Raw genomic sequence first — 16,273 nt, forward strand, 5'->3', positions numbered from 1 at the left:
CTCAGGATGTAAAAGGGGGTTCCAAGGACTCTCTTGGCCTGTGATTCATTTGAATCTGCCTTGGGGTAATGCTGGGATCAGAAATCAGGGGAAATAACATTTACTAGTAAAAAAACTAGACCCACTGTGGTAACCTAATGTGGGGGAGTTGGAAAAAATGTTTTCCAGTTATATCGTTCTGAGCTCCTCCTCAGACTTTTAGAATCATGTTGCACTACCCGATACAAGATGCTATACCATTTACTGTAACATCATCTATGATATGCCTTCTTTCTAGGCACTCTTTAATAATACAAAAGGGTTGAAAATTTCATTTATATTCAGCTGAAACGTTATCTTGCTCATTTGACTCACAATTGATTCCAGTCATGTCTTCATAGTAGAGAGTGTGCTGGAGAAGACATTTAATGATTTACTGCATTTTGCTGATCAAATATCTTTCTTTTTTTGCTTTTGTGAGACCTTCAAGCTGTCAACTCCCTCAACAATGGAGCTTTTTTGACCTCTTTCCACTTTATTGTTTGGATGTTAGATATAGTTTTGGCTTGACAGAGTTTATATTACAATCAAAAAGCAACCTTAGCACAATATGATTACATAAGCTGCCAGTTACAGTTAAAGGGTACTGTGAGTTCTGTCTTCAGTCTACCCTACACACCAACAGCTGCATGAATGAAATAGGGTGGATACTAGGCCCATGGGAGGCTGTAGGTACAACAGATGCCAAGGTGCTATGGGTTGAGTTGTGTGGAAATCACACTGAACAATCATTGAAAGACTTAGAGATTTCTGGCTTAGAAGCTAGACCCCACAAAGTCAGCTTTTCAGTATCCATATGGAGTGTGTGAAATGAAAGCTTACATTGCCTCTAGTCCATTAGACTTAAATCAGAATTCCAAAAATTGTGTTGCTTAATTTGGCCCCTGAAAACAATAGTATTGAGGACCTTCAATATTGTAACTAGGTGCTTATCTCTAAAACAATATTGTTGGCATCCATCTGTCTCAAGTAGCAATGAAGTGCACCTCCGGGGGTGAAGTCCAAAGTGACCTCTCCAGGGCACATACCTGGGCAGTGTGTGTGAAGGTCCTGGGCTGCCCAGCCTCACTGATGTGGCCCAAAGCAGAGCAGAGCAATACATTTGGCACCAGCTTGGCTACAGTTGTCAGAAGGAGGTGTACAAGACACCATCCAACCTTCTTAAAGACTTCACTCCGGATTTGCCTTGGGTTTCCTCCTTATTCTTTTTTTCTCCAGAAGATGTCCTGAAAGGCAGCAGGTACAGATTTCCCTCTAAAGCTCATGCAGAGCTTGACCATTAGCCCCACTATTAGTCTTGTACACTCAATCTGCCAGAGTTTGTCTTCACAAGCAGAAGAGGTCCCTAACTCAACAAGGGCTTGAGACCCATCGGCTACCCTGACCTGGTTTAGCCAGCTAGTCCAAGACGTTCCCTGGAGTGTGGCCGTTGTCACATGCTGACAGCTTCTAGGAGGGGCAGATAAGACCTAAGAGCAGAGTGGGGACCAAAGGTGGACAAACTACCCCAGAAGTGCATATACAGTGTGTGTGTGTGTGTGTGTGTGTGTGTGTGTGTGTGCGCGCGCGCGCGCGCACATGCACATCTCACACAAATAAAGCAATATTTTCCATGAATTAGTCATATGAATAAAAATAAATTTCTGCTTCCAACATAGCCTTCTAGCACTGCTGCTTTAGCCTCAATATTGACTTTCAAGAATGTTGTGCACCCTTCCAATGCCCCAGATTCTGAGCAGCCCAGGTGACGGCCCCCCCCCCAAGCAAGCCAGTGTCCACTTCTTTACTCCTGGGCACGAACACTCTGACACCTTCTGCTCTGAAAAAAAAAGTGAGTTCCTCTCAGACCCCTGTCAACCCAGCCTGGTCTTTGCTTGCAGGGGAAGCTTCCCCTAATCCCAGAATCCTTTAGGCTGCATAAGAAGAGTGAGAAATAAAGCATTTGAAACTTCAGAAAGTACCGTATTTCCAAATCTGACTGGTTTACTCACTCCTCTTGTCCATTAGCACCACAACCCTTAATGTTCAATTCTACATAACCAAACAAGAGCTTATTACAAAAAGTGAATACAGTGCTCACTCCATGACTAACTGATATTTGAGTTTTGTTGCATTGCTGCCTTGGTGAACCACCAAACTGAGAATAGCCCATAGGAAGCTACACAAGACCACTGGTACACCTAGCTCAGTACTGCATACACTTACTGGCAATGATCTTTCAGGGTTGCCTGTTCCTTTAGAGCAGGCATAGGCAAACTTGGCCCTCCAGATGTTTTGGGACTACAACTCCCATCATCCCTAACTAACAGGACCAGTGGTCAGGGATGACCATATGCCTATGCCTGATTTACAGAGTGTGTAACCCCCTCCAGAACAGGTAACTGACCTATATCCTGGACAGTAGAGCCACTTACTCACAGGACGTCTGTCTTCCTAAGATTCAACCTCAATTTATTGGCCCACATCTAACCCACCAGCTCCTAGACACTGATTCTGGACTTGCACAGAAACACCTGATTCAGATGTTTAAAAGAATCAGAGTTGGATGTCACAAGCATACTGATGGCACTTTGTTCCAAATATCCTAATGACCACACCCAGTGGCTTCATATAGATGTTAAACAGCATGGGAGACAAGTTGGTACCCTGTGGGACCCCATAGCTGCTGGGGGGCAGCCTCCCAATACTACATTCTGAAACGGACACTGCATGTATGAAAGGAAGAATGTATGAACAAAAGTGTTCCCAATTTCCATCTCACTGACTTTAATCAGGCATCCGAACAGCATGACCAGTCCAACAAATTTGATGTTAAAGTATCATTGCTTTGACACTGGTGATCTTTGCTTCTTCCAGTAAACTGGCATTAGTTCACCTGTCTCCCCAAGTGATATGTGATTTTTTTTGGAGACACCGTTGCCGGAATCTTTCAAGGAGTTGAAGATGGTGTTTATAAGTGGTCCATGTTTCACAAGCGTACAATAAGGTTGGTAGTACAATAGCTTTGTAAACAAGCATTTTGGTTTCCCTGTGAATGTCCTGGTCCTCACTCTGCACTTCAAACTGGAAGAAAGCTGCACTCGCAGAGCTCAGACGATTCTGGATTTCAGCATCATTGTCGGCCCTTGTGGGAAGATAACTGCCCAGGTTACAAAAGACATCAATATTTTCCAACGTTACACTGTTATGTTGGATTTGTGGTGCTGCAGAGGGGTTGCTTTGTGCTTATTGGTGCAGCATTTTGGTTTTTTGGGTGTTGAGTGATAGGCCAAGCTTTTCATAAGATTCTGAGAAGATATTTAAGATGGTTTGGAGGTCATCCACTGAGTGTGCACACACTATGTTGTCATCAGAATATTCATAGAATCATAGAACTGTAGAGTTGGAAGGGACCCTGAGGATCATCTAGTCCAACCCCCTGCAATGCAGGAATATGCAGCTGGTTCATACAGGGATCGAACCTGCAACCTTGGTGTTATCAGCACCATGGTCTAACCAACTGAGCTATCCAGGCTCATATTGAAGCTCTATGATACAAGTTATGCACTGATCTACACACATAAAACAAATTCACGCAGAGGCGTCTTCCAAAAACCCAACCCAAACCCCAAAAGTCCCATGGCAATCGGTAAATGGTAACGGGGCAGGATCGTGAAATCTGGAAGCCCCTAGTCATGAACCAGCACATGGAAACACTGGCCTGCAAGTGCTCCAGTTGGAGAACAGCCTTTACCAAAGGCTGAAGAAACTCAAACTCAGGATGCAAGGGAGCAACGTGCTAAGAGGAAGGCACGCCATCAAATCCACACTGTGATCAACTTCTGCCCGGGAACCAATGTCCCCACTGTAGAAGGACATGTGGGTCCAGAATTATGGAAGACAATCTTACTCGGCTACGAGTGATCGCCAAAGAAGACTCTTTGCTTTCAGCCTACTCAGGTTAAAGAGCTTTCCATCTGTTCAATATATGATTTCTACCCGGGTGGGGAATTTCCCTTCGACAAAGTGTAGAATTATGGCAATAAAAATAATAAATGGAGTTGGGGTGATAACACAACCCTGTTTAACACCTGATCCCACTGTGAATGGCTCACTTTGAGAGCCATTGTTATCCGCAATTGTTGCTGCCATATGAAGGAGCCGAAGGATGTTCACAAATTTATCTGGGCAGCCGATTTTAAGAAGGACAGTCCGCAGGGCATTATGATTTACAGTGTTGAAGGCCTTAGGTAGGTCTATAAACGCCATATACAGGGGTTGGTTTTGCTCTCTGTATTTTTCTTGAAGCTGTCAAGCAGTGAAAATCATGTACACTGTCCCCCTAGAAGGTTGAAAACCATTTTGGGATTCATGAAGGGTAGCCTCTGGTATAGTTAGGAGATGGTTTGCCAAGATCCTTGCAAGAATTTTGCCAGCTGCAGCTAATAAAGATGCGACTCAATAGTTTCTGCAATCCATTCAATCACCTTTTTTAAAGAGATGGATAATTTTAGCATCCCTAAAGTCTGATGGGCTCTCCTCTTTCTCCCAGATTTTTTTGTTGAACTTGTGAAGTCATTGTGTAAATCCAATTCTTCCCACTTTGAAGACTTCAGCAGGTCCCCTGGCTTTGTTGTTTTTCATTTGGTTAATAGCTGTACACAACTCTCCCAGATTTGAAGATCCCGTAAGCTCATCTTCAATTTGTTTTTGCAGAATTTGTGAGAGGACCTCGGCAGCTACAGGGGAGTTGTGGTTAATGAGATGCTGGTAATGTTCTTTCCAGTGCAATGCAATAGCTTCTTTATTTTTTAGAAGTAGTGTCTATTGAGCGTAGGGGGCATATACCATGATTTACTGTAAAAGAGGATGCTACCAACCAACTAGTAGTTGACAAACTATTGGGTCCAGGGTTGGATTTTTCAGGAGTGGTTGCTCTGTTGCTTCCTTAACGGGCACCAGGCACTACTTCCCAGCATGAAGATACATTCACCACATCCTGAACCCGATGGTTACCTTTCATCAGCCAAGAAGGACAAGGAGCCAGATGGCATGTAATCTGCCTCATTCTTGTAAGTTCCCTGTCCGTGTCATCAGGCCACATTAACTGAAACAGACCTCACAGAATAGAGGATTTGATACCTCAACTGGATTTGAACTCAAACCAGTATCAATGTCTCCATGGAGATGAGCAACTTCCCCTTCAAAGTGCCTTGCAAAAGTCACAGCAAGCCAACAATGTCCACATCTGTATTATTGTATGGTTAGCTAAGGAAGATGATAACTGATGGGCAATCTTAACAAGCTCCACTGGATGGCTACTTGAGGATGCAATGGAGACAGTGAAATATGCTGTCTTCACTACCAATAATGCAACACAATAGGCATGATTATATGATTGGCCTCATAGTTAGATTTCTGCCATTTGCACTCTGTTCAGTTGCTACAACATCCAAAGCTCCTGGGAATACCAAGAGGCAAAATTGGCTCTGCAGCATTTGAGAATGATAATGTCAACAGCACACCTCATTTTGCCATACCATAGTAAGAGCAGAGCTTTGACAGGATTGTTAGATCTAGCCACTGGAACATCCCCCAGAGCATTCAGATATCCCTTGGAGTCCATAAGCCACCAGGTGTGGGCTGACTGAATGGGCTTCTCATCTTTATAGGGGAGGTCAGACATTGTGTTGCTATTACATACGATTTGTGTAAGCATTTCAGCTTGCCAGATGGAACAATCCCACCTCTTGTCTTCCCACAAACTGTTCTGGGGGCTCTCTCCATCCCCCAACAACTTTGGGAGACAGGAGGCACATGGGAGTAGAAAGGGGGAAAGGCGCAATTGCATTAGTTAAGTCTTTGCACAAGGGTTCCACTAATAACGCTCCTTAGGTGAACCCAACCCATTAAGTCCACGGCACCTTTGGTAAAGGCTGTTCTCCAATTGGAGCACTCACAGGCAAGTCCAGTAGTCTGATCATGACCACAGAGTTACACAGCCTGCCCCTAATATTCAGACCACACCCTGCATCATTTGAGGCAAAGACAAATCAAGAGTATGCCCTACTCTGTGTGTCAAACTAATGACCACTTGAGACAATCCCATTGTTTTCATGGAAGCCATGAAGTCCTGAGAAGAAATGCTAGTAGTGGTCCCCGTGTGGGTATTGAGCTCACCCAGGACCACAGCCTTGGGCTTCTCCAACATCACTGCTGAAATCACTTCAGCCAGGTTGGTAGGAAGCAAGGTGAGCAGTACACCAACTGCAACCCTAGTCTGTCTCTATGACTCAGCACCAGATGGTCTTGTACCTTTTGTAAATGTACAAAGTGTAATGTTCTTTTATAGACTATTAACATCTCCTTACCAATTAGTATCAAACATATCTTGCGCACTAAAGACAGATCATGAAATTTCAAATAATGAAATAATGCACATATGTGCACAAACTTAGATAAAATTGTCCAACATATTCTAGCCATATTGAATTTACAAGTACTTTGGTTGACTATATATTAAGCTCACCATTCAGTAAGTATATTGCAAAGTACACACTGACTAAGCTATAACCTGTCAAATCAGAAAATCATTCTTATCATCTGAAAACAATTCAGCGTGCTCTGCCCTTAGCTTACAGGCATTTTTTCACAAGAAGCATATGGTTGACCAACTTGTCTCAAGTGCAATTCCAGTGAGATCAAGCAAAAGGTTTTTACTTAGCTGAACTTGGATATGATATCTGAAGTATAGTGTCAATATAAATGTATCACAGACTCATTTTCTGTAATGTGCTACATAGACCCCAAAATGTGGATAATTATGAATGGTAGCAACCATGTTGACAGGGAGGCTCCACCCCTATGCAAAACATAGCTATATTAGAAGGTTTTGTCACTGTTATTAAAAGCAAGAGTGGGCTACTCTTTCAGATCCAACAAGCTCCATGGCTGATATCCATGGAGGAATAGACCATCATCAGTTTTACCATAAACACAAAGATATCATGACCCATGGTATCATAATGGCCAGAATCAACGTCAGGATTTCCTCTCATCCTCCAAGCCCTAGAGGAAAAGAAAAGGAATGCCCCAAATCCACAATGGTCCAGGATGTACTTTGCTCCAGGGACACCTAAACACTTGGGTATTCATTATCTCAGCCCTAACAAGGCCAGGGTATGGGTATCAACAGCTGATGTCTCAAGTATCCCAGGTTATCTTACCTCTCCTGCCACTGTTGTGGGGAGCCTCCATTCAGCGAGTATCATCTCTGCTGCTCAAAGAGTGGTTCAATAGCTGATGGAAAAAGCTTGGCTTTGATCCTCCCTTTCTGGTGTCTTCATCTAACTCAAGGGAGGAGAGCCTCTTATGTAAGGAGGTAGACCCAATCAGAAGACAGGCTGTCAAATCAGAACTGAGGGGCGGGCCCTTTAAAAAGGCCACATCTGAGCCCTATAGGTGTGACACCAAACCCATTGCCCTCTGTCAGCTACTGCATTATATTACAGTGCATTCACAATTATAGATTACTGCACAATCCCAACTAATACAGTGGTACCTCAGGTTAAGAACTTAATTCATTCTGGAGGTCTGTTCTTAACCTGAAACTGTTCTTAACTTGAGGTACCACTTTAGCTAATGGGGCCTCCTGCTGCTGCTGCTGCCACGCCACTGCCATGCAATTTCTGTTCTCATCCTGAAGCAAAGTTCTTAACCCGAGGTACTATATCTGGATTAGTGGAGTCTGTAACCTGAAGTATCTGTAACCTGAAGCATCTGTAACCCGAGGTACCACTGTACTGTACTACAACTATCTGAAAAAGGTACAGGAAATGTTTTCACATTGCTGCAGGACCATTATGTGCTCCACGTCTACATTTCAACCTAATCTCCCTTCTGCCAAATGAAACAAAACTATGTGGAGTTTAACTAAGGCTACAATACTTTGTTTGGTTACCTGGGAGTACATTCCACTGAATAAGTATGCAGTTTAGTGCCATTGAACTCAAATGGTCATGGTCTTTACACAAGCTTTATTATACAATACTGTTAAATAATTGCATTAACATCCCATATTTACTGAAATTAGTGCATTGGGAAAACTCCTAGGTAAATGTGAATATGAGTGCATCTTGTATCAAAGAATTCTCCAACTCTTGTCAAAGACAGCCTGAGCATCTTCCAAAGACACTACAAGACTGTCTTACTTTCTGCATAAGTTTATACACATTTTAAAATTTTGTTTTATAAAAGTTGCTATCCATTGTCAATACAGTGGTACCTCGGATTAAGAATTTAATTCATTCTGGAGGTCTGTTCTTAACCTGAAACTGTTCTTAACCTGAAGCACCACTTTAGCTAATGGGGCCTCCTGCTGCCGCTGTTGCATGATTTCTGTTCTCATCCTGAAGCAAAGTTCTTAACCCGAGGTAATATTTCTGGGTTAGTGGAGTCTGCAACCTGAAGCGTATGTAACCCGAGGTACCACTGTACAGCAGTTCACAAATCCAAGTAAGTTTAATAAAACAAGTGCTGGTGTTGTGTACCAGAAATGTTTTAACGTTTTAATGAGCCTATTTGGCTACTCTGGTTCCCCGTTACCACACTGCAATTTTCTAGCTGTTTCTTTGATAGTAATCATACTGTTATGATTAGAAATGGGCAATGTTAAGATTTGCAAAATGATAGTTCACCTACACAGGTAGTTCATGTAAAAATCTGTGGGTTGTATCCCGCTAAGTTGCACTCTGAGTAGAACCATGGAAATTAATTGACCTCACTTATATCCATTAATTTCAATAAGTTTACTTTGAGTAACTAACATAGGATGCAACCAAATGTTGAGAAAACGGATATTTCTATATTCCAGATTTCAGGCAAAGCCACCAGCCATTCATTAAACTTCACATGCCACTATTGACAAGTCTTATTGAATCAAGATAGACAGGTATACTAGTAGCACAGCTGAGGAACAGTACATCCCACAGTTGATCAATCTTGACAATGCCATTTATCACCATGACTGCAACTTATATTTGGCCACAAACATGTACCTTTTGGGGTTGTTGTTTTTTAATTGAACACTCAATCCTTTCCTTTAGCAATCTCACCCAAATAAATAATACTTTATAGTAATGCAGATAAGAAATTTAATACTTTTTGTAGCTTCCAGCTATTGTACTGCTGTATCTTTGCGTTTTGGATTACATCATTTGGCACTGAATCAGTTTCTAACAAAGTGTAAATAATGTGTGGGCACTATAATGAGTCAATAGGTTTACAAAAGACGTGTTTTGATACAGGTATTTCTTTCAAGGAACTTACTTGCATTACAATATTTTTGATGTATTTTATAAAAGCAGCGTACTTGTCTTCTATGTCACAAAGTCAGCTTCGAACTGCATGCATGTCTTCTTAAGCAAGCCTGCTGCAATGTAGAACCCAGCAATGTTTCCCCAATAGCATGCAGCAAACATAATATCTGTGCCTAGAGGGGGAGAATGTAATTACGGACTTCATCTAATACTCTATTCAGATGATGCTAACCTAGGGTGCCATTCATCCAATTTCTTACTGTTACAAATTACATAAGAACAAAAGAGCCCATTGCTCTGAATCATCTGAACCACAGGAATATTTCCAAGCACCTTAAAACCCCCATAAAATATTCATTGCAGCCAGCCACAGCTTCTCCCTGGTCCCAAAACCACATAGTTAACATGCATTGCTGCTGCAGAAATTGATGTTGGAAAGCAATCTACTTCACACTGCCTTTAAAATCCCACACAGGGGATGGGGAGGGAAAGTATGTCTGGAATACAGAATGTTTGCAGCTCCATGTAGGAAATAAGGATTGCAAAAGCAAAACACAGGTATCCTAATCACCATCACATTCCAACCTGTTCTCGCTTGGAGGGGAATTCTGCAACATCATAAAAGGTACTGTAACTTCCCAGCTATGAGCTGAAGCTGTCCCATATGTACATGCACGGAGATGGAAGGAATGTGAAATTGGTCTGCAGTAGACAATAGTCCACAGAACGGGAACTAAGCATATACACGTACAGAAAACACAGGGTGACATGTTCGCAATTCAGAAGGGCTGTGATCCAGACCGTTCAAATTATTCTGATGTCTGCTGTTCCTAAAGAGAAATGAACCTCATCTCCCACTTTTGTAGAGAAATCCTGTGCACGCTTGCTTGGCAGACAAGACAGCTCCATTGAGTTTAATGGAACTTACTTCCAAGCCATTGTGCATCACATTGTAGCCTTAGGGACCCTTCTTCCCAAGACACCCCACATGTTGTTAAAGCTATTTGGGTTTTCTAGGGCGAAGCTCCGGGTTGGGACAGACGATGCTCAGAACCAATGTTTATATATAGCTCAGCAGACTCTTAATCTCAGGGTCCTGGGTCCAAGCCCCACGTTGGGCAAAAGATTCCTGCACTGCAGGGGGTTAGACTAGATGACCCTTGGGGACCCTACAATTCTAGGATCCCATTGGACCTGTGCCATACAGAGTCCCGGGTGCAAACGGTTCACCTGGTGGAAAGCTCATGAGGTTCTCGCTCCACCTGTCCATATGGGGGCAATGAGTGGCCTGCCTGGCAGGGCTGTTGGTGAGAATGAATGAGCAGGGAGGAGCAAAAGAAAAAAAGGGGAAAAAGTGGCTTACATGCTCCAATTTGTCTTTCCTCCTCAGCCAGACGCTGGCACTGTAGTCCTGCTGCTTGACGGAGCTGTAGAAGTTGGAGCCCACCCGGGTGAGGCTGGGCGACGGCTCGCGGGGTCGGCTCTTCAGCCTCATCTGCTCGAAGCCCTCGTGGCGGGACGACGAGGCGAGCCAGTCGCTCCTGCCTTCCATCTTGACATGACAAGGCAACGTCCAGGCGGCGACGGCAGAAGGAACCGGGAGGTGAAGAAGAAGAACCCCCGGGAAGGCGAAGCAGCAGGAGGAGGAGGGGGGGGGGGCTGGGGCGGGAAACAAAGAGCCGAGGCGGAAGAGCCCACGAGACCCTCCTGAGGGAAAAGAGCGGGAAGCTCAGGGGGGGAAAGGCGCCAAAGTGCCCGCGGAGGAGGAGGCGGGGTGGGGGAAGCCGCCGCCGCCGCTTGTTGCCCCCCTGCGAGCGGCAGCCGAGAGTAGCGAGTGGCGCGCGAAACGGCTCCTTGCGGCACTGGCTGGCAGCGGGCGCCACGGAAAGGAAGGCGGGCCCAGAAAGCGCCAGGCACACATTCGCGCGCGCAGGGGGGGAGGAGGAAGAGGAGGAGGAGGGAGGGGCGCACGCGGCGGCGGCGGCGGCAGGAAGCGAGGGGCGCGCGCCCTCTCCCACTCCATGGATGCCGCCAGACTGCAGGTTGGCGCAGTGGAAGGGCTGCGTCCCTCCCTCGCGCCACCCCTCGCGCAGCTCCCGCCTCCGGACCAAACGCGCCGCCGCCACCACCCCAGAGCAGGTTCCCGCCTTGCGCCTTATCTCGCCCGGCAGAGGCTCTTCGGGAGATAACTTGGTGCTTCCACGCGGAGAGAGGGAGGGGGGGAACGAGGCGAGGAGGTGAAAAGGAGGCGGGTGAGGCTCGAAGTGCGACCCTCTCGCGTCACCTGCAGCAGCTCCCTCGGCTTTTCCCTCGCGGGTTCATCAAGGCGACTGCTCTTCTTGCGCTGTCCACGCCGTTGGTTCTGGAAAGTTGAAAAATAACTGTTGCGAGTTTCCGCCGGCTCCGCAGCCCGGGCAATAGGCAACCCGGGATCGCCTAGGACTTTTAAGAAAGGCATCGGACAGTGAAAGCCTACGGATGTTTACTCGGGAGTAAGCCCCGTGGGCTTACGCCCACATAGGCGTGGGCACAGGGTGCAGCGTCGCTAAACGGCTTCGCTGCACATTTTTTTTAAATGTGGATGGATATCCTAATGGGTTGAAATTAGGAATTAGCCGAGCTCCCCAAGGGATCCGTATGGGATCTATCCATGTCTAAATCTGAAGGCACGAGCATCCGTCCCATTTCCACTCTTCCTTACTTCCACACAATCAGTGTAACGGCTGGGATGTGCTAGTTTTGCATGGTGAGAGGCAAGCAGAAAACAGAGTTTAAGTGCAATTAAATAGCTGAAAGTGGAGGAAACAGTATCTGTTTAGGAATCTGATGCAGGATCGCTAGTTGTGGTGCATTTCAAAGGAGCCTGCTTGTTTCCAATAGGCTCTGCTTGTAGATTTGCAAATGAAGCCAAATATGACATAGGCACCCCACGATCTGAGTGGCCTCTCTTGCTAAAGAAAAACAAAACCTTCAGCATCTCCCATGGACTCCTGGGAAGCCCATATAACAGCACACGGTGGAGGAAAAAAAGATAACCTATAACACCATCTTTCTATTGCAGGTATATTTCCCATGGTGTTTGCAGCAGCATTTGCTGTGGCTCATGCTATAATTTAACTTCCATCTGTCTGGTTTCCTTTATCCATCTGGGAATTGCCACCATTAAAGAGGTGATGAAATTTTGTCAGTATTCCCCCAGGGCAGGCTGTTTCTGTCAGGCAGAAGGTGACTGGCAGAAGCCACCTGCCCCCTGAGACTCCTGCAAGAGACTGAATGTGCGGGCAGGAACAGAGGGCATGGAGAGAAATGCAAGCAAGCAGCACAGTTGTTAAAAGGTAAAGAGAACCCTGACCATTAGGTCCAGTCGTGACCAACACTGGGTTTGCAGCGCTCATCTCGCTTTACTGGCCGAGGGAGCTGGCATACAGCTTCCGGGTCATGTGGCCAGCATGACTAAGCCGCTTCTGGCGAACCAGAGCAGCACACGCAAACGCCGTTTACCTTCCCGCCGGAGCGGTACCTATTTATCTACTTGCACTTTGACGTGCTTTCGAACTGCTAGGTTGGCAGGAAGCACACCAAGGTCTAATCTGGTTCATTTGAGAGGCTGGGTCAAGAAGATCCTCACATCCCACCCCCAAAAAGGAAACTGCTTTTTACAGCCACATGGCACATGAACTCAACACATGAAGTGTATTGACTGAGGTGTATTGATGTGGGAATCTTCACCAGTTGCGATTGTGCCAGAGATGCTACTGTTCAACATACAGAAACACTGTCAAGAAAATGGAGGCAACCTTAGGGTAGAATTGGGGCTAAAGTAGATGCCATGAGTTAGGAATGGGAAACCATTTCAGATGTTGCTGGGCCACCACTCTCATCATCCCTGACCATTGGTCACACTGGCCACATCTGCTTGCAAGCTTCACCCACTTTTTGAAAAGGAAAAGAAGTTACAGTCATTTTTAGAGATACCCTCCCTTGTTCTCCCTGTGGAAAACAGAACTTTGTTTTTAACAGATGTAATTTGGTCCTAAATAACAAGTTGAACTGGAAAGAGTAGTTCCAAAACAGATTAGTCTCCTTCCCAGAGCCACAGATACAAGTCAAATATTGTGGTCAGTGCATACCTTTAGAACATGTAGCAAAAAAGAAAGAAAGAAAGTCACCAGCAGTAGCTACGGTATTTAGACATCTTTTGTGGCCAAAATATGACTACTTAATATTTATGATTTAAACTGAAGGATGATCCCAAAATGTATGACATGAAGAATAATTGAAAAGCTTTTTTTAAAAAAAAGGAAGATGAAGTAATGGCATGATGGCAACAGAGCTGGCCATATTAATTAACATGCTTGCTTGCTTGCTAGCTAGCTTGCTTACTAGATTTGTATAAGGCTGCCCAATAGCATTGTTCTGTGGTAGCTCACAGTCATAAAATGATAAAGGTAAAGGTAAAGGGACCCCTGACCATTAGGTTCAGTCGCAGACGACTCTGGGGTTGCGGTGCTCATCTTGCTTTACTGGCCGAGGGAGCCGGCGTACAGCCAGCATGACTAAGCCACTTCTGGCGAGCCAGAGCAGCGCACGGAAACACCGTTTACCTTCCCGCCGGAGTGGTACCTATTTATCTACTTGCACTTCGTGCTTTTGAACTGCTAGGTTGGCAGGAGCAGGGACCGAGCAACGGGAGCTCACCCCGTCGCGGGGATTCGAACTGCTGACCTTCTGATCGGCAAGCCCTAGGCTCTGTGGTTTAACCCACAGCGCCACCCACGTCCCTCATAAAATGATATAATACAATTAAAATTCAAAAAATACTACTGCTACTACTGTATAGTAAAACAACAACTTGCAAGATTAAATATTTCCATAAGAGTGAATACATTCAGATCACACACACACACACAGAGAGAGAGAGATTACACAAACAAACAGTAGTTCAAATCAGTAAATCATGTATTATACAAAGGGGAATAAACATGTCTTAATCAGACCCAGGGTTAAAGAAACAAGACATAAGTCACAGGTTGAACTAGGGCCACATTTTATTTAAAATATATGCAGGGGGAAATGAGAAGAGCAGGAAGCTAATGTAACTTCAACATTGGGTGAGCAAAACCATGTCCATTTCAAGGGGCATGGCAAGTCATAGCCTCAGAGCCTGGGCCCCACATTATGGTGAGTAAGGAGACCTTCCAGAAACACCCTTCACCTTCAAAGGGTGACCACCTGTTACCTTATCTAACCTTAACATTTCCCACACCTCTCTGCCAACCATGTGGCCAACTTAACCATGCAACCAAACTAACTTATTTAACAGCACTGCCCCCTAAACACCAACATCCCTGAAACCAGCACAGGTGGGGGGGACACACCCTGTTTGCTAAGGTGCAGGTGCAGGCAGGCAAAAAATCCCCACTTAGCCCTGAAGTGAGTGGTGATCCTACACTGGAACAAAGAGCAAATTGGGCAGGTGTGGAAAGATGGCCAGAGAGGTCATTAGGGGCATGGCCAAGGAATATTAGAGCTGCAACCACACTCTCCAGATGCCAGCGCTGGGGTGTATGTATGCATGCACCAAGCAGCCCAGTTTCCCCCTATCCTGGGCCGGCCACAACAACACTCCCAGATGCAGTGTTGTATGTCTGGTGTGAGTAGACTTGCAGCTCATGAGACTGGACAACACGTCTCAGGAATAACAGCTGTCTACTTCTTACCTATGGCAAGTGAATCACTTTTAGATAGGTATGGATTTCCCAAAATGGGGAAATTAAGGCCAAATTAAGAAGTCCATGGGCTTAATTTGACCCACAGGGCCAGAGGTTCCCTATGAACAAACTAGACTAAGTTTGCTGCTGATTGAACTTGGCAAATCTTGCCCTGCTGTTATTTCTCTTAGGAACTGGCATCAAAAGTTTTCCCACATTTTGATGAAAGAAAACATGTTTATTAGATCATTTACGTATTTTTTATTTTCCATTCCAGCCTGAAAGCAGAGGGTGATATTAATTTTAAAATGAAGATTACACAAAGAAAAGCATTAGAGGACAACATGGGGGTATAATTTGGAATATAATTAGGAGCACAATTATATCGTCCACATTTTATTTCTTAATAGAATACCTTGAGGGCTATTTTGTATATTAATGGGTAGTAAAGATTGTCAAAAAGATCTGCTTTGGGGGGGGGATCTGTTCATTATCTCAGATAGTGGAAACCGCTGCTAACATAGTGGAGAAAACCTGGACTGCTAGTGAAAGCATTCAGAACTAAGCTTTATTACTTTAGTGATTAAATACTAAAGTGGCTTTCACATACCAATAGATAAGTACTCCAGAGAACAGGAATGAGATAAAGGATGCCTTATAATAAGGAAAAAGAAAGGCTGAATTATAAAATCTGTACAGTATTTAGACTGCAAAAAAAAAAATGCCTTTATTTAGTTGTGTGGTTTCCTATAAGACAAGCAAATCTTCAAGTCATTTGTTTGCTTCCATGATGTGCTTGGTAGTCTAGCAACTGGACACATTAGCCGAAGTTTATCAGGTTTCATTCTGAACCCCAGGCACTTTCATGGAAGGCATATGCAGATATTGCTATAGTTTGAAGCTATGACTCATCCAGTCCAATTGACTTTAATGATAGAGAAGCACCTTTGCTCAGAGCACAACGCCTCCCAAGGGGTAACCATCAAAACCCTCAACTCATGAAACCGTTAAGCAGCTTATTATGCTTATCCATGCCTTGGAGATGCAAGGCTTTCTTCTGCTGCCTGATAACATCCATACTCATTTGATTCAGGCAAAGATGTTTGCTACTAGTGATACTGAGGTGTGCTTTAGCGCCTGGAAAACCAGAGCTCCTTTATTTTACTTATTGCATTTACTTTCTACTAATGGTCTCCAAGACAACTTATAGACAAATTAAAAACAGTG

The 16,273-nt window shown here is 44.7% G+C and overlaps 1 protein-coding gene across 2 annotated transcripts in view; it reads right to left on the reverse strand.

The window, feature by feature from the left end:
- PLD5 (phospholipase D family member 5) overlaps positions 1-11,373 on the reverse strand; it is a 102,125-nt gene extending 90,752 nt beyond the window's left edge. The window contains exon 1 of one of the 2 annotated variants that reach the window (XM_083604321.1): positions 10,699-11,373. Coding sequence is in view for 1 of the 2 variants with exons in the window: in XM_083604319.1 (XP_083460445.1) it covers positions 10,699-10,887 (189 nt within the window). In the remaining variant the exon portion in view is untranslated. The remainder of the gene's footprint in view (positions 1-10,698) is intronic. The other variant, XM_083604319.1, reaches the window with a different exon arrangement.
- Between the last annotated feature and the right edge of the window lie 4,900 nt (positions 11,374-16,273).

Source organism: Podarcis filfolensis (genome assembly GCF_964270895.1).
Source record: "Podarcis filfolensis genome assembly, chromosome: 3".
NCBI lineage: Eukaryota > Metazoa > Chordata > Lepidosauria > Squamata > Lacertidae > Podarcis > Podarcis filfolensis.